Below are 20,447 nucleotides of genomic sequence, written 5' to 3' on the forward strand. Positions count from 1 at the left end.
CTAAGAAGAACCGAATTACAGTTTGTTGTGAGCGCCGTTTTATTTTGTATGGGGTTTCAATTCGGGTCTAAGAAGAACCGAATTACAGTTTGTTGTGAGAAGAACCGAATTACAGTTTGTTGTGAGGAAAAGTGGTAGTAATTAGTAGTAGTGATAGTAAATCTCTTAGCAGTTAAGCTTAGTTAGAAAGTTAGTACCAGCAGTTTTAGTAGCAGTGATTTTATAGTAGGAAAAGTAGCAGTAATTAGTAGTAGTAACAGTAAATCTCTTAGCAGTTAAGCTTAGTTAGGAAGTTGGTGCTAGCAGTTTTAGTGGTAGTGATTTTGTAATAGGAAAAGTAGTAATAATTAGTAGTGGTAACAGTAAATCTCTTAGCAGTCAAGCTTAGTCAGGAAGTTGGTACTAGTAGATTTAGTAACAGTGATTTTACAGTAGGAAAAGTAGCAGCAATCAGTAGTAGTAACAGTAAATCTCTTAGCAGTCAAGCTTAGTTAGGAAGTTAGTGCCAGTAGATTTAATAGCAGTGATTTTAGTAGTGGTATTTATGACAGTAAATCTAGGCTGCCCTATTTAAAAGATCAATTTAAGAGCTATGATTAGATCAGAGTTAGATGGTTGTGCCAGCAGTTTGGAAGCTGGGCCACACTAAAATGAAGGAATGCTGGGGTAAAGCGGCGCTAAGCAGAATCCGGTACTAGTGCGGTGCCAGCTGCTGGCACAATGGATTTTGCGCACACCAAACGCTGGCACCATTTTGGTGGGTATGTGCCACCAAAGTGCAAGTCCTGACCCTTAGGCCTAGATATAGTATAGTGAGATTTCTCTAGATATCTTATACAACCAGCCTTCTCTAGAAGAAGAGGGGAGAATACAATAATATACAGAATTCAGCGGTCTAACAGTAGGCGTAGCTTGTTCTGTGACATGTAGCTCGGCCAGCTGACGCGCTATAGCAGACTGGCTTATAGCTAGACCGGTCGTCCAGCTATCGTAGTTGCGGTCCTCAACGCTGCTGACTTCTCAAAGTCGGCGTCAATGTCTATGTCATTGAGAACCATCTCTCCCCTCTTCGCCGCAGCGATGCGCGCCTTTCTCATGTGCCACGTTTGCCGCTCCGTCACCCTTGTGATCCACCAGGTCCAGGCAGTGGACGCAATGCAGAGCCCCGTGACCGCCATCGCCACCGCGAACGACGTCGTGTACTTTGGAGCGTAGGCGGAACGGAAGATCTGCGGCCCGATGACGGTCCCGATCTGGCCGAGGGAGTTGACAAAGGAAATAGCGAAAGCTGACCCAGTGGCCCGGGAAGTGGTCTGCAGACGCCAGGGCCACATCGTCGAGAACCAGGCATTGGATGCGGACCCGGCTATTATAGTGGCGGCATACACGCCCCCGAGGTTGGGATACGCGTAGAGCACGGCGTAGCAGGCAAGAGTGGCGGTGAGGTATACAAGCGCCACCAGGGGATACGGCACGCCCTTCCTGTCTGTCAAGTAGCTGCTGACCAGGATAAGGATCATGGGTAATACCGCAGAGGGGATGGTTAGTAGTTGGCTCTCGGCGATCGACCTGTATTACACAATGTCAATCATATATGTTACTGCGTGTTGGGAGACGATCAACTTACACAAGTCCGAGGTTGGCTACAATCGTGGGCAGGTAGAACGAAAGCCCGGAACCGCCGATAGTCTTCGCCGCCCAGAGCAGCGTGAACCACCAGAGACGATGGTCCTTCAGAGCCTCCAGGATTTCGCCAAGGTTGAAATGAGCTTCGCTCGACCGAGGCGAGTTTGCTGGAAGCCGGGCTTGGAGGAATCTCTTTTCCCTGTCGGTGAGCCATGACGCTTGTTCGGGGACTGAGTATCAAAGCCTTGTAAGTATTGCGTTTGAGCCAGGCAAGGAAGCGGACTCGCTTACAGTCAGGAAAGATCCAATACAGCGCAATCCCGAATGCGATGGTAATCACGCCTTCGACAAGGAAGAACCTGCGAGTGTAGGTTGATTCTTCTGGTCATACCGTTGGAGAGGAGAAGACAACCAACCATTGCCAGCCCGACAAGCTACACCGCCCAGAAATCGTGTCGAAAGCGAATGCCAGTACAGCACTGATGACATTGGCGAAGAATTCGAAAGAGTCTATCGCCATATTAATATGGCTGTCAACACGAGGAGAGAGGCAGGTGGCCTACAGAAAATCAAGAAACGGATGGTCATCTCATCGGCGCGGTACCAGTATGTCAACTGCAAGATGATACCGGGAAACATGCCAGCTTCGCACTATTAAAGTATGATCAGCGACGCCAGGTGGGGACGACGGTCCAAGAAATAACTTACAAGGCCAAGGAAAAATCGAGCGACGTAAAGTCCCCCTTTGGATGTGACTGCAGCGTGGCAGGCCAGGGCGATACCCCAAGTTACCTAAGGAAGCCGTTCAGTCGCTGTCGGATTTCCGTGGTATGCTAGCGGACTTGCCATGATTCGCGACTGAAAACGCGAGGGAAGCATCTTCTTCATCATCAGGACGGACGGAATCTCGACAACGATAAAAGGGATCTATGCATCATGTTAACCTTTGCTACTGCCAACATGGGATTGGAAGCAGAAACATACGTAGTACACTGTGCTGACAAAGTTGTACTCGTCGCCAGTCATTTTTAGCTGGGTAAGGATATTTCGAGGAGTTCCACGGTTCATGACGCGAGCATTGGCAGCCTGGGCAAATTAGTTCTTGTCCTTCCTCTCATCATGTCAATCATCAAGAGCTCGCTCACATACATTGTTTGCATCAACGTTTTTTACCAGGAAAATGACGGCGCACAGCAACATGAGGTGCCAGTCCACCTTGCGCAGCAATTTCTTCTCCTCCTCGTAGGTCAGGAGGCCACGGTCTCTCATGCGTTCGTGATTGTGCCCAGTAATCTGGGTCGCGTCTTCCCCCTCGACAGGGCTCTGTCTCGGCTGAATATGCAACTCATCCTCCACGTGAGGCTCCTGCGCCGGCAGGGTAGTGATTTCGTCAGTCTTGGGCGCCATGATGAAGGGTGTAAACCCGCAAAGCGATGCGTGTCTGCGCGAAGATGGAAGGACTGTGAGTGGTGAACTCAACCACGAGATGGAAGAAATAGACCTGCTCGCATCCCTCACGAGCTAGATGAGGGACATGCTGTAGCGTGTGCAGAAAGATTGAAATGTATTAACCAGAGTTACAACAATGATACCTAAAAAGTGCAGACAGGACAGCCCTTGGCACTTGGTCCATGAACAAAGCGGTACCTAATCTGCAGGTTGTTCTTTCGGAACCAACAAAAGTAGGCAACACTACTCGTACAGGTGATCTGATGGGTGACATTGTGAGGCGGATGCTGGTTACGCGAGTGAGGAGCGGCACGGGGTTTTTACTGGGATGGCCCGGTCGCTTGCGAGAAACCAGATGCAAAAAGGACATGCAAGGGAGCTTTGGCCTGCACTGTTGGCAAGTCTCAGAGACCGAAGAGTGCATGCACTCCTTGCACAGCAAAATTGATGTGTCCCCCTGCAGATGTCAAAGGGTGGTGGGCCGTGGTGTTTGTTGGTGATCCCGACGAGGGTAATTATGCCGCTGGTGCAGCATCTAATCAGATCCATGCTTAATCAGATCCACGATTGATTAGATTACAAATACACTACTGAAATCAAATGGCCCATGTTACCTGTACGCGCAATTAATAAAAGGAGGTGCCCAGCCCCACGCGGGGGTCCGAACAAAATCTGACTGTGCATTTTGCTTTGCTTATTTGAGAATACCACCTCGAGTATTGTTCCTCCCCACATCTCCGCGAAGCTCCCGTCTATGCCGGATTCAAGGTTGTCACTTGTTCAGTTGGTCCGAGCTGTTCAATGGTAGGTAGTCCACGACACGAGACGTTTTTCTCTCTCTAGCGAATGCTACTGTACTTACTACTACTACTACTAACAAGGCACAACCTGTACCTCTCTCACAAGCATGCTGCATATACGAATTTCCTAGCCGCCGTAGCCATGCTGATCACTATTAGCTGATGGGACTCAACAAATGCCCGGTCAAGCTTTCAGCCCGCGGCTGGCGGACGCACCCCTCCAACTGCGAGTCGAGGCGATGCAGGGCCTTTATGCCACCACCCATGCTGTCCGCAGCGTAGCCTTTTGCCCTCAGCACGCTAGTAGCGACGCGGGCAGAGTCTCCGTCGTAGCAGATGATGAGCGAACGCTTGCCGCGTATCTGGGAGCAGATCTCCTCGCTTTCGGAACCTAGGCTAACCCCGAATTCACGCCACAGCGACGCCAAGAGTTTAGCGTTCGAGAAGGGACTCGGCCCGCCTGCCTGGACGAGCGGGAAGCTCACGGAACCAGGTAGGCTGAATTGATCGTAGTCTTCGGGCTGCCGCAGATCGACGATGACTGTGTCTGGTACAGGGCTCACAATCTTCTCCCAGCCTTGGCGTTCCTTGACTCGCCTCTTGGACAGGAAGAACAACAGATCTCTTGCCAGGACCATATCAAGCTGATAGAAGTCAGCCAGTGCTGCTGATGGTTCCTTTTCCCAGGACGAGTCATATCGGTATAGGTCAACTACAGTCAGCTCCTATAGTCTTATATTAGCACCATACTTGATAATAACCGCATAGATAAGAGATACTCACCGAGTTCTTGATAGCAGGGAATGTTTCCAGACCTAATTTGCTAAAGTACTCATCAATATACTGATACGGGAGATCACAGCATAGAGTGACACAGTGCATCTCGCCGTCCTCCCCTGTAAGCTTAGCCAAGGTGCCTTCCTGCTTTCGTTTCTCGATGAACTGGAACAATCCTTGGAGGTTGAAACCTGATGAAGGACCGCTTATGATGCCATTTCGGCAAAGCTTAAGGGACAGCGAGAATGAAGGGCGCGATTCGACCTCCTCTATGTGGTCAACAGCGGACCTCCAGGGAAAAGTCACGGGGGCCAACAGAGCTAGGGATCGCGGCCCTGGCACTCGGTCGCCTGCCGCCGTACATACACTATATTAAATCATGTTACTTTAGTACTGATACAGCTTAGGCAGAGCGAAAACATACCCAAGACGATAGACAGAGGATTTCTTCTCCTTGAAGAAGGTCCCCAATCCTGACATTGTTCCTAATTTTTAAGTAATGTCAGAGCCCGGGTGCTGCAGAAACACCCGTCAAATACTCCTAGGAGTGAGACCTACCAGATGTGCCCATCCCGGCACAAATCAGGTTGATCTCAGGCAGCTGCTCCAGAATCTGAGGGCCTGTCCACCGCACATGCGATTGCCAGTTCTTTGCTGCCCGGTTAGCAAACTGTAATACCAAAGGCCTGATATGATGGAAAAAAACCTCACAAGATCATTGCCATACTGGTCTGGGTTGACGACAGACTCGGACTTCTGTGCCCAGCGATATGCAGCACGAATACCTCCACGCTCATCATTCGGTTCCGGTTGGGAGGGCCCGCCAAACAAAGTACTTGCCGCGAGTGAGACGTCAGTAAGTCTGATAGTTTTGATAAATACCTTGGTCTAAATTGGTTGACTCACATGTTAAGACCGAAGAACTGCATCAGCCTTAGTTTAGCAGCGGTCGTCTTATTGCTCAGGAACGCATGTACATCGCTCAGGCCGTAGAGTACACGGGAGGCCATGGCCATAGAGATGACAGTAGATCCAGAGCTGTACTCCACGACAGTGTGAGTCTTGTCCGGAACGACACCATGCTCAAGCAGATTCAGTGCTTTGGTTCAACAGCAGGTCAGTAACGTTTGTTGTCCCGGGTTATACATCGTTCAGTACCTGGCATTGCTTTGACGTTATTTGCAGGATGCATGGTCATCATCTTAGCATATATGCGTACGCCATCTTGTCGATAAGGGTTGAGGCTGTCGGGTAGCTCCACGAGGGGCAGCAGTGGTGCCACATCGGGATTGAAGTAATCCTTGACCGAATAGGGGCCTTTGTAAACATTGAGATGGTTTCGCTCCTTCATTATGAGAAGACTGTCAACAGGAATAGCACAATACTAAAAGAGTTGGGTCAAGCTGATGTTCCAGTGTTGGCCGAAAGCAGAATGTTTGTTTAACGGCGAACGCGACTGGATATTTTGTGTGAGGGCGGTCTGCTGCTGGGGTAGTAATATCTTGAGGGTTTTTACAGTTTCCATAAGGAGACGTGAACGACCTCGACTAAATTCCCGCGTTCCGGGTACCTAAGTCTACAAAGAATCGTGTATATTGGACGCTGCTATTTCAAGAGGATCACCCTTGTCTCCAGTGGATGCGGCCGGTTGAGGTATGCACAGCTTCGGGTATGTTTCAACGCACTTGTGATCGGAGCGAGACTTTCACTTTCTGTGCACGTCATGCAAGTACCACCACCTTCGGGCCTAGGCTCTTGATCTGCCCAAGTTATTGTAGAGCATCAAAGCCTAAGCTGGGTAACTGCTTAGCACAGATGACGATAATCTGCATCCACGATCCTTTGGTTGCCTGAAAGAGGTCTTGGCACGCTGAGGTGGACATACTACTACCCTGATGTCCATGCTGATCTCGGCGGTGATGACCGTGTCTGTCCCAGCACGTTTCTCCACCGCTGCACATATCGCGGCAAAGGAGCAATAACGGCCCGGCAGTACATGGCCAATAACCTCAAATAAGCTCAACAGGGTGGCACATCCTGCATGTGCTCCGACCCATGGTACCCACTTGCTTGCATACGCGGGCGTCGAGGATAAATCGTGGGTCTTAAGGAGAAGTCAAAATTGTTTTGTCGCGCCATCTCAACACTTGACAGAGGTCGGTGAGACATCACTCTCGGTTCTTGGGTCTCTCTCCATGGTATATCTCGGGTCCCAGATTAACACAATGGGATCTGTCGTCGCTAGATGGTCAACAGCTCGAAGCCCTCATCTCTGTATTCTCTGCCGATTCTCACCAAACTTCTGCATCTGTAATGGACAAGCCGACCAGCACCGAGGCCCAAGCCTCACAATCTACAGGGGGTGTCATTGCAGACAACACCGACAGCAATCAGTCTTCCGGGACGCCGATGGAAGTGTCGAGCTCCGTTGGCGAGAAGAGCGAGGTACAGGTATTCAATGAGCAGACGAATTATGTCTCCAAACGCAAGATCATAACTGTAGGCAATCAGATCCCCAGAAGATTCCCACATGCTACGGCACACACCATCCTTTTGCACATGTTGACTAGCAGCAGATATTCCTGGCCTGTGCCAGCATCGACCTTGTGGCGCTCATGGACCAGACCACCCTCGCGGCCAGTTTGTCCATTGTCGGCAATGCCCTGCAAGCAGGGCAACAACTGTCTTGGCTAGCCAATGGCTACTTTATGTACGTTTTACTCGTCCCCATTATGAAAGCTCCTGCTCACCAACACGTCTGCATAGCACGTCCACGGTGGGGCAGCTCTTGTACGGCCGACTCTCAGACATCTGGTCGCGCAAGGTGATCCTCATGTTTGGCCTGGCAATTTTTGGCCTCGGTTCCCTGGCCTCCTCACTAGCTCAGACAGCTACGCAGCTCATCATCTTCCGTTGTTTCACTGGTCTAGGAGGCGGTGGACTCATGACGGTTGCACAGATGATCGTCAGCGACGTGGTCCCTCTACGTGAGAGAGGAAAATACCAAGGAATCTTGGTCAGTTGCACACTTCTCCGCTTATTCGCACACACCTTAGTCTACCTTCCCTACCGGGCATCGGTTCCGCTAGCAGATATCGCGCCCCCCTTCACATGGCTGTGCTGACGGTCTTGGCCCTGCAGGGTGCTGTCACTGCCTTGGCAAATGGAATAGGCCCCGTCATCGGCGGCGCTCTGTCCTCCAAGGGGCCCGACTCGTGGCGCTGGATCTTCCGCCTCAATCTACCTCTGACGGTGCTGTCCACTCTATGCGCACTGTTCTTCATGCCGTTGAAGAAGGTGACGGCCGACTGGAGAGTGTGAGTCGAACCCCACGGGCCGCATGAGGCAGAGGCTGACCACCCACACACCCCAATGCAGGAAGTTTGGAGCCATTGACTTTGTCGGCATTTCCTTGGCTCTGGCCGGCACCACCAGCTTAATGCTTGGTTTGACCTGGGGCGGCGGCGAGTACCAATGGGCCTCAGCAGCCGTTCTCGTGAGCCTCCTCGTAGGCCTTGCCATTTGCGTCGCTTTCGTCCTGTGGCAGTGGAAGGGGCCCAAGTACCCGTTGGTACCTTGTGAGCTCCGACTTTTGCCCCATTGAAATGCATAGTGTACTGATGATTATTCCCTCCGAGGGGCGCAGTGGACATCTTTCGCTCCCGCATGACGACGGGTGCCAGCATCACCATGGCCATCAACGGGTGGAACTTTGTCGTGCAGGTCTACTACATTCCCACCTTCTACCAGCTCGTCTACAACTATGGCGCAACTAGGGCCGGCGTCATGCTGCTCCCCATCACACTGGTGCAGACCGCAAGCAGCACGCTCTCCGGTCTCGTTGTTCACTGGGTGGGGAGGTATCGTGAGTGCATCTTGTTCGGCTGGCTCTGCTGGGCCACTGGCTTGGGCCTCATGTCCACTCTTGATGAGACTTCAGGCCTGGCAAAGCAAATCGGTTACTCCTTGATCATCGGCGTGGGAGTTGGAAACACTCTACAGCCGTAAGTTTTAGAAACTCTTCTGTAATGTGCTTTGCTGATTCGATCGAGTCAGGGCCCTTGTCGCAATCCAGGCAGGAGTACCAAGAAAAGATATGGCTGTTGTCACATCTTTCAGAAAGCAAGTATCAGTCACCTCCAGATAAATCGTTTTTTTATTATGAGTCTGACTAATGGCATGCAATAGCTTTGTTCGAAATCTTGGTGCCACATTTGGGCTTGCAATCTGCGGCACGATTGTGTAAGTCACTACCTATTTCCGATGAAGACTAGTTTGCTGACGCAATGCCAAGAAACAACATTGTTAAAAGCTCGATCAGCAGCTTGGACTTGGACACAAAACAGCGTGATTCCCTGCTCCGTAACCCACAGCGATATATATCAACGCTACCCGTTGAAGAGGCACGACGTATTAGCGCCATCCTCTCGCCCGCCTACCAGCGGTCTTTCAGAGTCATTTTTGAGCTTGGTGCGGGTTTGGCAGCTGCAGCATTCTTCGTAGCATTCTTTCTGATGCCGCATATTGACTTGACCCGGCCTGATGATCAAAAGCTAAAGGAAAAGGGCCGGAAAATGCCCCTCAAGGAGAAGCCAGCGGCAGCTCCATGATCCATGCATGCAAGAAAACTTGATTTCTCGTATCATTCTACTGGATGAAGAAGACAAGCAACGTGGGGGGGCTACAGAAGAAGCTAGGGCTATAGACAAGAAGATGAAAGGAAAAAGAAGTTGTGGAGCTGAGACGGAATTGGCATGATTGCTGCCTAGACGGCTTAATACTACACTACACCGATTATGACCCTCACAAACATAATGATATTGAGGGGCGACAAGGTGCTGCCGCGGTTGTATTTGCAAGTATTCAGCATAGGGGTGCTGCCAAAATCTTGAACCTAGGCAAGCTATGGTGAAGAAATTGCTCTTTGCGGTTGTTAGCAGATACACCCGAAACGCCGAGATTGAATGATGTAAACCAGGGAAAGAGTGCAAAAGAACACATCAAGATTACCTGCATGACATAAAGCTGCAAGATAATTTTATGAGGTAATTAGATGCAGTAATCACACCCTGCCACATATGAGCTCCCGTCCATAGCTGTCGTAAACCGAGAAGTCCGACCAGGTACTTTGCTGACAGGTACCCGTGTACCAGGTAACCCGGATGGGGCAGGTTGCAATCAATCTTCATAAAAGTATCAGTGGAGCTAGATCCGGGATGTTCGTGATCATCGTGAGTTGTTGGTTTAATCCCTCAGTAGCACCCAGATGCAGACTTGGAAGGAAGCGACGTGATGATGCAGCAGCAGTGTACAGCCGCGCATGCAGGATAGTCCACTTCAATGTTGTCGGTCTGCCACTTCGACATGGACGACCAGAAAGGTTCTCACCGATCTCGGAGTCATGAGTCTCTTCCCTGTAACCTCTGGGTCTTGTTGAGCTACATGGTGAAGTAGCACACCCTCGAGAAGATTGCAATGCTACCTGCATCAATGCCTCACAGTCTCAACCATCTCCCAATATGCCTTGCCAGATCCCTTCAATCGTCTTGGCCACCGTTTGGCTCTGCTCTAGCTTCGTGGCTGCTAGTCCTCAAAAACCGCTTCTGAAAGACTTTGACGCGTTGGGCGCCTGGTATGATGAAGTAGCTTCCATCAACACCACGTCTAATCCACAAGATGTCGAGAAAGCCAAGAACACCTCCATCGCCATTGTTGGTGCTGGCATCACCGGTCTAGCCACTGCCCTGATGCTAGACAGTGTAGGTTTGCGCAATTGGGAGATACTCGAGGCGAGCCACCAGGTTGGTGGACGCCTAAGAACCCTATACGTCGGCGGCACCCACGAATGGGCAGAGATGGGCCCCATGCGCCTCCCTTATAAGATCAAGTACAAAAGCGACAATGCGACGCTTGAGTACACCGACCATGCAATGACCTTTCAGCTGGCTGACTGGATCAATGAGCTGAACAAAGACAGCCAGGATGACCTCCAGGTTAACTTCATCCCCTGGATCCAACATTCGCCCAACGAGCTTCTGGCTCTTGGCACGGGCAGACATCCGGATGGCAGAATCCCCACGCGTGCCGAGATCGCCGCCAACTCCAGCCTTGGCAAGCCAGCACCGATGGACACGCAGGAGTACAAAAACACCAAGGCAAGGATGAGCAGCATTCTTGCAAACGAGAAAACGCTCAGAGAGATCCAGCAGGACGTGTGGAGAGTACACAGCCGCGTCATGAAAGAAGGGCTCGACGACATCAGCCAGCAAAACATGTTGCATAACATCTGGAACGTGAGCCCCGAGGTTGCAGCCGCCATCCATGGCGCGACTGACTATGACGTCTTCTGGGATGAGATGCATCACAACTCGAACCTGGCGCAGGATGGCAGCAAGGGCGCTCTGGGAGAGACGGAGTGGCGGTGCGTGGATGGAGGCTTCAGTCGCTTCTCAACGGCCATTCTTCCACACGTCCGAGACCGCCTTATCCTGAACCGCCAGGTCCGAGGGATCGAAGAAATCAGGAATGCACAAGGCAACACCACAGGCACGAGGGTATCCTGGGTCGACGTTGACGTCAACAGAACCCAGACTAAGCCCCAGCCTCAACAGACCAAATCCTATGACTACACCATGCTCGCTGTCCCCTTCACCATGACACGCATGATGAGCCTGCCGTCCTTCTCACCAACCCTCTCGTGGGCCATGGCCGAGCGCGGCCTCCGCTTCAAAGACGCCTGCAAGGTCGCGCTCCTCTTCAGCGAACGCTTCTGGGAGCACGGCGAGCGCCCCATCTTCGGCGGCTACTCGACCCCTCCCGATGCCGCCGTCGGCGCCCTCTACTACCCGGTCTACGGCCTGAACGAGACGGGCCGCCCGGGCCTCATTCTGCACTACCGCGGCGGCGACTGGAGCAGCCGCCTTACGAGCCTCAGCGACGAGCAGCACGTCGGCATGGTCCTCGACGCCGTAGCCTCGCTGCACGGCGAAGGGGTGCGCGACCTGTACACAGGTCACTTCGAGCGCCTGTGCTGGCTCGACGAGCCCTTTGTCGCAACGGCGTGGACGCGCCCGGACGTTGCGCAGCACGCGCTCTTCATCTCGGCGTACCACCGGACCGAGGCCAACGTCATTGTGCTCGGCGAGCACACGGCGCCCACGCACGCCTGGGTCAGCTCCTCGCTGTACTCGGCCGTGCGTGGCGCCGTGCAGCTGCTGCTCGAGGTCGGGCTGATCGACGAGGCGAAGGAGCTCAACCAGCGGTGGATGGGGCGGTGGACACATGCGGAGTAGGAGGAGGGAAGACTTTGCACTCAAGCTATGTGCAGCGGTCCGTTTCCATCGAGATTCTAACGAAGATGGGTTCGACAAGGTAGATAGTCTAGTTCACGTCTTCATCCTATGTAAGAGTGGACGTATACATACCTAGACGTGTCGGTGTATGTCACTGAGTAAGCCCCTACGCGGCGCGATTAGTTTGACTTTTTAACTTCGTTCGTAATGCCCTGTCGGTTGGGCTCCAGCGGTATTGACTTGAAGGCGGAGCAACTTGATGCTGCTCGTGCGAGCAACAAACAACCAATGAAAACTGGTCCACTCAGTGCTGTGATACGGAGAGCTGCTGCAGCCAACAACATAAACAGGGACTTAGGCACCATGATTATCAATTTCCGTGAGGAAATCTTCCGAATCATCCTCGGCTGGCTGGACAATCCAGACCTGCGGCTCGCAGCACTGGCCTGCAAAGGCTTCAAGGCATTTACGATGCCACTCCTCTACTCCAGGATCGAATGGCGATGGGACACGGGAAATAGTAAATTCACCAATTACGCTCTTTCTCAGAACTATTTTATCGCGTTCCGAGCTAGGAGAGTACGTGTGAGGAGTCAAACTCCTTGGAACAGGCCTGTGGCTTTTGATTCTGGCATGGGGGGGGTCCAACACGGAAGAATCATCATCCTAGAGTAGGTAATAATGTCCTAGAGTAGGTAATAATGCTGCGTGTGTGCTTAATCGCGTGACTATCGGTCATAAATGAGCGTAATAATCTTAAAATAGACTAAACCCGCCAAAATTGTTGATACCTAAGTCCGCTTGGCAGATTTCCGAGTTTTATCCTATCCCATTTCCTGCCTCCTCCTGCTCCCAAGAATAAGTAACAGCTGCTTTTCTTCTCATCGTCCCGGTACCAATGCCCTCAGGAAGCCCGCTTTCCACAGAAGTCGTGCTACAACATAATGTCCCAACCTAGGACTGTCATCATCGTCGGCGGTGCGTGCTGCTAAACCCCTCCAAATTCCGTGTCATTGTTTTAATCGTATGCTATAGCTGGAATATTTGGGCTCTCATTGGCTTTATCCTTGCGCCTCAAAGGTGACTACATGACTACGATCCTTCGTCCACACCATAACACCGGCTGATGATTCAACCAGGCTACGAAGTCACAGTTTTCGATCAATGTGATTACAATCAGTCTAGCTACGACCCTGATCACCCTCTCAATGAACAGGCGGCGTCGGTGGACCATAACAAGATTGTAAGCTTCAAAGAACTCCCAAGGCCCCCTTATTTCCTTCGGTTCGTGTCCTGATACGTGTTCGTGCTTGAAGCTGCGGCCATCATATGGAACCAAGATCCATTACCAGCGGTTGGCGCTGGAGAGTCGTGAAGAATGGCTGAAAATGAACAAAGATTCTGGTAGCGAACTCTTTGTTACTTGCGGCATGCTGCGGGTCCAGCCGTCGGACGAACTGGGGCAACTGGAGAAGGAGACTCTTGCGAGTATGGAGAGAGACGGTCTTCGTTATGCGCAGTTTGTCAAGAGCGACCCAAATGATATCCAACGTGCTGCGAAGCTCGGCTGGAAATCCAAGTTGCTTGATTTCGGCATTCCAGGCGAGAGCGGCAAGTCGTTCGAAGCCGTATTGGACTCGCTGTCTGGATTCGTCAAATGCAGTGAGGCTTGCGCCTACCTCCAAAGTAAGGCATCGTCCCATGGCGTCAGGTTCCAGTTCGGGCAGAAGGCGGGACAGTGCGAATCTTTGGTCCTCGATGAAGATCTAAGCTCCGGGAAAAGTAGTGCACGCAGAGGTGTCGGTATCAGGACGAGAGACGGCACCGTTCACCGGGGCGACACTATCGTTATTGCCGGTAAGATCTTGCCACAAGTGATGTTCTACGGGGCGCTAATCATGTCCAGCTGGATCATTCTCGACCCAGACACTGCCTGACTTGTCATACCACATCGAGTCATCCGGAGGCAGCATAGCCACAGTCAAGGTCGACAGGTCTGAGAGAGAGCTGTGGGATAAGTACTCCCCAGAGAACTTTCCCGTGTTGACGTGGAAAAGCGCCCCTCGCAACAACATCGGAAAAGACACGGGTAGTGTGTACGTGTTTCCTAGGACTGAGGAAGGGCTTATCAAGATTGGCTACAGAGGTATCAAGGTCAGTGACCTCCTAGAACAGCCGATCCTGAGACATGAAGACGAAGCCGACAACTCGACAGTTTACGAACTTTGTGCCAGCGCCTGAGGGTACACCTTTCATGCAAGACGGACAATGGTCGATTCCTCTCCCTTCGGCTCAGTCCAAGTCACTCCCGGGGCCTGCCGTTGATGCAATCCGCCAATTTGTGTCCATCTTCCTCCCTGAGCTTGCGGACAGACCATTTCATTCGACCAAGCTCTGCTGGTACACTGATACCTTGGACAACTCGTTTCTTGTAGGCCACTTAAACGATCTGCTAGCAATTAGTCAGCCAGGCCGCAATACTAACTACAGCCTCTGCGTTAGATTGACTATGTCCCAGCTTACGCGGACCGATCGGTGTTTGTCTGCACTGGCGGGAGTGGACACGGGGCAAAGTTCCTCCCTGTTCTCGGGCAGGTATGAACCCCACGCATACTGTTTTCCATTCTCGAACAGGAACTTACTCCGAGGTGCATCATGCAGCACGCTGCCGACATCTTTGAGAACGGTGCTCGGAGCACATCACCCATGTATCCCCACTGGCGTTGGCGCGACGACCAGCCGAGGGGAAACGGACTGGAGGAGGGCCCTGCAGGACCTAGAAACCTGCAGGGTGGAGGTGTGCAGGTCATAGAGGGGTATGAGGGGGGATCCGTTTCACACGCCTAGGTACTTCATATGTCTGTACCGAACTGTTCGCTCTGTAGATTTCCTGCCTGATCGTTGTGCTGCGGCCACTTTAAGGCTGATCCCTGCTAGCCTCGGTAGCCGCCAACAGGTCTACGAGTACTGATGTTAGTGAAGATGAGCGCCATGGCCGGCACCGCCCGTCATTCACAGTGGAGGCTAGACTGTATGCAAGTTTGGTGGGCTTTGGCACCTTGAGGGATATCTCTCCCACCCGGATAGCTTTATTCAAGTCACCATGATCGGAAACACGCACTTACACAAGTGTAGCTTCGGCTGCCTTAATTATTGGCATCCTTTGTGCCGTCTGTTGCTAAGGTACGAGACTACCTCCCGTCTATCTTGAGTCAACACAGTGCCTCGAAGCCATCAGCTGCGGCCATGGGCCTGATCATCAGACTTGTTGCCTTTTTGATGGTGTTGCCATTTGGTGCACCCCAAATCACATCAACCGGCTCGACGGTGCTTCTGAACAATATCCCATACTACATCAGCCCTCACACCGTTGGCAATGCCTCTCTACAGCCGACTGTTCTCGATGATATAAAGGCAGCCTTTGGCTTCATACCTGTATCTGTCTTGACGGCTGGGACACAGCTGGCTGATCTTGTAGACATCTTCTCAGCTTGGAATGAGGCCGACGACGTGTTCCAGCCCGGATTCGCAAAAGTACTTCTCAACAAAACGGAGAGTTTGGAAGCGCTAGCTAGCCAAGATCTGCGCAAATATAGCCCAGGGTCTGCAACAGTCCTGAGCTACACGGCAGGGTCCAAACTACCTAAAGGCCCATACTTCCTAGACAAGGCAACCAGCAATCTACATCAGGCGTTCCGGCTATACGACGACGTTGCTGGTGCGTTCAGCGAAGCTTTGCTGGGCAACAATGACGGCTCCTTCCAGGTTCTCTCGGCCAAGATCCCCGGCTCAGCTACGCCGACCATCGGCGTTCCCTCGCGACTGTACTATGAACCTTCAGAAGCCAAACCTCTTTCGGGTATCCGCATTGCCGTCAAGGATATCTTCTCGCTCGCAGGAGTCAAACAGTCCAACGGAAATAGGGCTTGGTATCACTTATACCCGCCCAACAATGCGACTGGGACAGCCATCTCGCGGCTCATCAAGGCTGGCGCTGTCATTGTGGGCACACAGAAGCTTTCGCAGTTTGCGACGAGCGAGGTTGCCACTGTCGACTGGGTTGACTATCATGCTCCTTTCAATCCGCGGGGAGATGGCTATCAGGATGCGTCCTCGTCGAGCTCTGGCGCTGGTGCCTCTATCGCCTCGTACAACTGGCTCGACGCCGCCGTCGGCACCGACACGGGTGGGAGCATCAGGAGCCCTGCAGGTGTCAACGGTGTCTTCGGAAACAGGGCTTCGCACGGCCTCGTTAGCCTCGACCACATCATGCCGCTTTCCGGGCCCCTGGATACCATTGGCTTCCTGGCTCGAGACCCGTTGCTCTGGGATCGCCTGCAAGCCGTGCTGTACGGCTCGAACTATTCTTCTCTTGCGGGCACGCAACCAAAGTATCCTAAAAATATCATGACAGTGACGTATCCCAACACTAGCACCGAAGCAGGCAAGCTCCTCAACAGCTTCGCGGCCTCACTGGCCAAGTTTACAGGCGGCAACGTTACCATCCTTGACGTAGCCAAGCGCTGGGCAGTGAGCGAGACGAACCCCAACGCTCATCTAAACTTTACCGACACTTTCAACATCACGTACCCGGTCCTCACTGGAAAGGGCCAGGACGATACTATCATCAAGCCCTTTTACGCCCACTACGGTGCACAGTTCGATGGGCGTCGTCCGTTTGTCAACCCATCCCCGCTGGCACGATGGGCATGGGCTGCCAACTACTCGTGGGACGAGGCCCTACAGAACAAGACTATGTTCATGAACTGGTTCAATGGACAAATCCTGCCTCCGGTCGACGACGCCTTGCAGTGCTCTTCCGGCTTCATCTTGTACGCCGGCAAAGTCGGGAGGCAGTTGCCGAGGAACCGGTACGACATCGCGCCTCCAACGCCGTTTGCGGGCTTCTCAGCGGCGCGTATGTCGGTCTTCTCGGGCTGTCCAGATTTCACCTTCCCCGTGGGCGAGGTGCCGAGCTTCAGCAGCTTGACAAACCACGACGAGAAGTTGCCCGTGGCTGTGGGGATCCTGGCGTCCAAGGGCTGCGACGGGCTACTAGCCAAGCTGGCAATTGATCTAGTGGAAGAAGGCATTTTGAAAGTGCCGCAGGTTGGTGGTAGCATGAGTGGCGACCCGATATTTACCTAGTCACAGCCTCTTGTGCATCAAATGCGAGCAACAATAGGATGAAAAGCTTGTAGGTTTATATAAGTAGTAAGTGATATGCACTACTAGGCACAAGGGTTAATTATATCTGAAGATAGCTTTACTTCAAGGTATATTAATAAGATACTTAAATACTAGAGAGCTATCTAGAGTATATACATCTGTATATAGAGACAGAGGATTATGATATATTACTGTAACCCTGGGTGGTCCCTCAAGATGTCTCACCGTGATCCTGGGTGGTCCCATAATCCGTGCATTTTCTACCTATCTTATCTTTCTGACCGCCCTGGGGTCGTGGCCCGCGGCAACTGCGGTTGGTTTCGTGACATCAAGCTTGCAGTCTAATAATTGCATTATATTCACTGAAGGGATTCACTGAAGGCAGGTACTGATTTAAGCCTGCTTTTGAGATAAACGACTTAAGCACATGCTTGAACTAAAGGGGTGCCAGTTTTTAAGCTGTCTACTCTGATGAGCCTGCGACTAATACCCTGAATATTGTACTCTATGAGCAAAGATGTTGTCGCAAGAACTATGTCTGAACCTTGCTGTTCCTCTCGAAATTAGAGGCGAGGTTGCCCTTGTTTGGTGTCGCTGTCACCGAATCCTCGATTGTCACACACTAGAGCTAGAACGTTTCATTATCAGAGCTAGATGCCAAACTACTACGCCAATAGCTGCTCAGATAATCGCTATATACAGCATACGTACCTGACATAGGGACAGTCCCCACATAGTATTAACAATCAGGTCTAGTGCCAGTCTTTAGGTGGCTAACTTCTTCTGCAAGTATACATGATGGCCTTTCCAGTTTAGTTTCCGGTCTAGGACAACTCCCAGCAGCTTCACCTCAGCTACAACCCAGACTGTTACATTATTCTCTAGGGCCAATAGCGTTCTGTCCCAGCTACAGCCTCTAGTGAAGTAGATCACCTAGTACTTTACTGGCACGAATTTCATTCTAAAGCGACAGGCCCAGTCTGTACACACAGCGTGACCCTGTTGCAGGTAGGTGGTTGTCTCCTGAGTTATCTTCCCGAATCCTAGGATCTTAGTGTCGTCTGCAAACCCACATGTCATGATCCCTAGTACTTCACACAGCTCGTCATAAAGTACTGACGTATATAGGATGAAGAGGATAGGTGAGAGGGACAAGCCCTGGGGCACCCCGGCCGTTATCCGGCAGGCACTGGTTTCCTGCTTGTCGAAGCAGACTGTTATGCTCCTGTCCTTTAGAAAGCTCTAGATGAGTCTAACAAGCCATCCAGAGAACCCCTTACTCCTTAGAACCTCTAGAAGTCAGAGGTGGCAGACAGCATCGAAGGCCCCGCTGATGTCCAGTGCCAGTAGTGAGGCGATCCCGTTCTCAGCCCATGCCGTATGCATTTGATCGACCAGCATGTGGAGGGCAGTCTCAGTCGACCTCGATTGGCGATTCCCCATTTGTTCGTCCGGTAGGAGGGAGTTCTTCTCTGCTGCCGCTGCGATCCTTGACGCCAGTAACGCCACCTTGATAGACCATCCGTCTTTCCAATTTTCCCGGAACGCGAGGTAGGCCTCGTCCTCACAGCTCCCACCCACATGAGGACGTCACCGAGCACTTTGCTGGTCTTCAAGAGCTGTTGATCGCTGAACCGAGGTCCCACGAGAGACAGGCCAATGGGCATCCCGTTAGCTCCCACAAACGCGGGAAGATTGATGACAGGCATATGGAATCCCTGTAACAAATTAGCAAGAAGAGGCTTCAAAAATAGAAAAGACACATTAACTTGCCGTCCACATAGTATTAAAAGTTGCGCTGCCCATATCATCGAGCCCGAGTGGAGCTTCGTCCACAGCGCTGGGTGCAATAATGATCGAGTAGTCCTTTGCAACATCGTTTATCGCGCGACGCATCGAGGCGTACGTATCGCAAGCTTCGGTCCTCTGCTTGTTGGTGACGTTGGAAGTATTCTCGACAATACCACGGATTTGTGGAGCCAATTTCTCCTTGCCCACTCGATATTCCCTGAGAAACATGGTCCGAGCCTCCGAAAGCGTGATCACCTTTTGGACATTCTTCAAGGTGGCAAGGTCGGTAGCTTCCGGTGGAAAAGAGACGTCTTCTACTTTGAAGCCTTCGCTGGTTAGAATGCTATTGGTCGTCTCCATGGCGGATCGCGTTCCCGGTCCTGCCGAGTCCCACATAGGAGTCTTCATTAGGGCCACTGAAAGCTCTTCTAACGGTATGTCACTAGGAGTGCTGTCATCCTGGACACCAAAGACATCGGCAAGTAATTGCAGATCCTCAACACTGCGCGCGAAGAAGCCGAAGGTATCGAAGGTAGGGGCGAATGCCTTTTGGCCCTCGGTGGAGATGACATCATAGGTTGGTTTCATGGCGTAGACTCCCGTAAACGACGCCGGGCGGATGATACTTCCTCCAGTCTGCGCTCCGAGACTGAGCGTAACTTGGAGGTCAGCCACCGCAGCCGCTGATCCGCAAGAAGATCCTCCAGGAGTGCGATTTGGATCGTGCGGATTCGTTGTTTCAGGTCCAGAATTTGTCACGGCAAACTCGGTCGTGGTTGTTTTGCCTGCGATGGGCAAGGTCAACTTCCCTAACTAGTCAGCGAACGAAGAGCATGGGAGACGACAAACCAAATATCAGAGCTCCAGCAGCTCGCAGGATGGCGACTGCCGAGGAGTCAACGTCAGATCGGTGCCCTTTGTATATAGGAGAGCCAAATTGTGTGGGCATATCTGCGGTAATATTAACAAGATGGAGTACGAGAATCAATTGAAATCATACGGCACCTTTGGTGTTCATGATGTCCTTAACACCGATTGCGATTCCATGCAGAGGCCCTCTTCGATCAGTGGGGACCTGGTCTAGAGCTCGTGCCTGGCTCAACACGTAGTCGGGATCTGGTTTGTAATCAGCAATTAACTTTACTAGCGGTAGGAATAAGTTTAGTGCCCACGAACCAAGATATGCCCATGCTTTGACAGTACTGTCCCTCTCGCAGATACGGTCGAGCAGGGAGCGAGCATACACCTCGACAGTGAGTGTGTTGTTGTGGAGGAGCTCCAGCACCTGAGTGGCTGTCAGTTTATAAGGCGGTGACATGGTGTTTGATGATAGTTGCTTGTCCCAGACCGCCAAGCGATCGAGACGAGGTTGGTTTTGGAGGGCGCTGTCGCAGAATTGAGGAAGCGAATAGGCCGACTCTCGGTCATTGAGTTGAGCTCTGGTGTAGAATTGAGAAAAAAAAGCGAGGAGGTACAGAAAGCAGGACAGCATAGCGGGGTAAGGGGCACCGGGGGGGGCGGGGGGGGGGGGGGGGGGGGGGGG

The 20,447-nt window shown here is 52.0% G+C and overlaps 6 protein-coding genes across 6 annotated transcripts; 3 read left to right on the forward strand and 3 right to left on the reverse strand.

Annotated features, from left to right (window-relative positions):
* Nucleotides 1-968: 968 nt before the first annotated feature.
* On the reverse strand, nucleotides 969-3,033 carry E0L32_012350 (uncharacterized protein; the record flags this gene model as incomplete). The annotated part of the gene is made up of 8 exons (XM_031135181.1): nucleotides 969-1,569; nucleotides 1,628-1,856; nucleotides 1,918-1,985; nucleotides 2,043-2,136; nucleotides 2,190-2,277; nucleotides 2,335-2,418; nucleotides 2,611-2,712; nucleotides 2,776-3,033. 8 exons carry the CDS (start codon nucleotides 3,031-3,033, stop codon nucleotides 969-971), a joined length of 1,524 nt encoding a protein of 507 aa, XP_030998702.1.
* A 969-nt stretch (nucleotides 3,034-4,002) lies between these two features.
* On the reverse strand, nucleotides 4,003-6,003 carry E0L32_012351 (uncharacterized protein; the record flags this gene model as incomplete). The annotated part of the gene is made up of 8 exons (XM_031135182.1): nucleotides 4,003-4,027; nucleotides 4,092-4,600; nucleotides 4,659-5,019; nucleotides 5,077-5,137; nucleotides 5,211-5,301; nucleotides 5,364-5,514; nucleotides 5,559-5,751; nucleotides 5,811-6,003. 8 exons carry the CDS (start codon nucleotides 6,001-6,003, stop codon nucleotides 4,003-4,005), a joined length of 1,584 nt encoding a protein of 527 aa, XP_030998703.1.
* Nucleotides 6,004-6,965: 962 nt separating this feature from the next.
* On the forward strand, nucleotides 6,966-9,262 carry E0L32_012352 (uncharacterized protein; the record flags this gene model as incomplete). Its single annotated transcript, XM_031135183.1, has 8 exons — nucleotides 6,966-7,151; nucleotides 7,223-7,362; nucleotides 7,419-7,668; nucleotides 7,794-7,969; nucleotides 8,031-8,219; nucleotides 8,291-8,656; nucleotides 8,841-8,894; nucleotides 8,947-9,262. 8 exons carry the CDS (start codon nucleotides 6,966-6,968, stop codon nucleotides 9,260-9,262), a joined length of 1,677 nt encoding a protein of 558 aa, XP_030998704.1.
* A 909-nt stretch (nucleotides 9,263-10,171) lies between these two features.
* On the forward strand, nucleotides 10,172-11,944 carry E0L32_012353 (uncharacterized protein; the record flags this gene model as incomplete). The annotated part of the gene is made up of 1 exon (XM_031135184.1): nucleotides 10,172-11,944. One exon carries the CDS (start codon nucleotides 10,172-10,174, stop codon nucleotides 11,942-11,944), a length of 1,773 nt encoding a protein of 590 aa, XP_030998705.1.
* A 363-nt stretch (nucleotides 11,945-12,307) lies between these two features.
* E0L32_012354 (uncharacterized protein) lies at nucleotides 12,308-17,092 on the forward strand (the record flags this gene model as incomplete). Its single annotated transcript, XM_031135185.1, has 8 exons — nucleotides 12,308-12,523; nucleotides 13,125-13,187; nucleotides 13,261-13,801; nucleotides 13,851-14,098; nucleotides 14,160-14,375; nucleotides 14,447-14,539; nucleotides 14,579-14,760; nucleotides 15,166-17,092. 8 exons carry the CDS (start codon nucleotides 12,308-12,310, stop codon nucleotides 17,090-17,092), a joined length of 3,486 nt encoding a protein of 1,161 aa, XP_030998706.1.
* Nucleotides 17,093-18,877: 1,785 nt separating this feature from the next.
* E0L32_012355 (uncharacterized protein) lies at nucleotides 18,878-20,396 on the reverse strand (the record flags this gene model as incomplete). Its single annotated transcript, XM_031135186.1, has 4 exons — nucleotides 18,878-19,713; nucleotides 19,754-19,855; nucleotides 19,910-20,020; nucleotides 20,081-20,396. The coding sequence occupies 4 exons, from the start codon at nucleotides 20,394-20,396 to the stop codon at nucleotides 18,878-18,880; spliced, it is 1,365 nt and encodes a 454-aa protein (XP_030998707.1).
* Nucleotides 20,397-20,447: the final 51 nt, after the last annotated feature.

Source organism: Thyridium curvatum (assembly GCF_004353045.1).
Source record: "Thyridium curvatum strain D216 chromosome Unknown NODE_159_length_20447_cov_81.752215, whole genome shotgun sequence".
Taxonomy (NCBI): domain Eukaryota; kingdom Fungi; phylum Ascomycota; class Sordariomycetes; order Thyridiales; family Thyridiaceae; genus Thyridium; species Thyridium curvatum.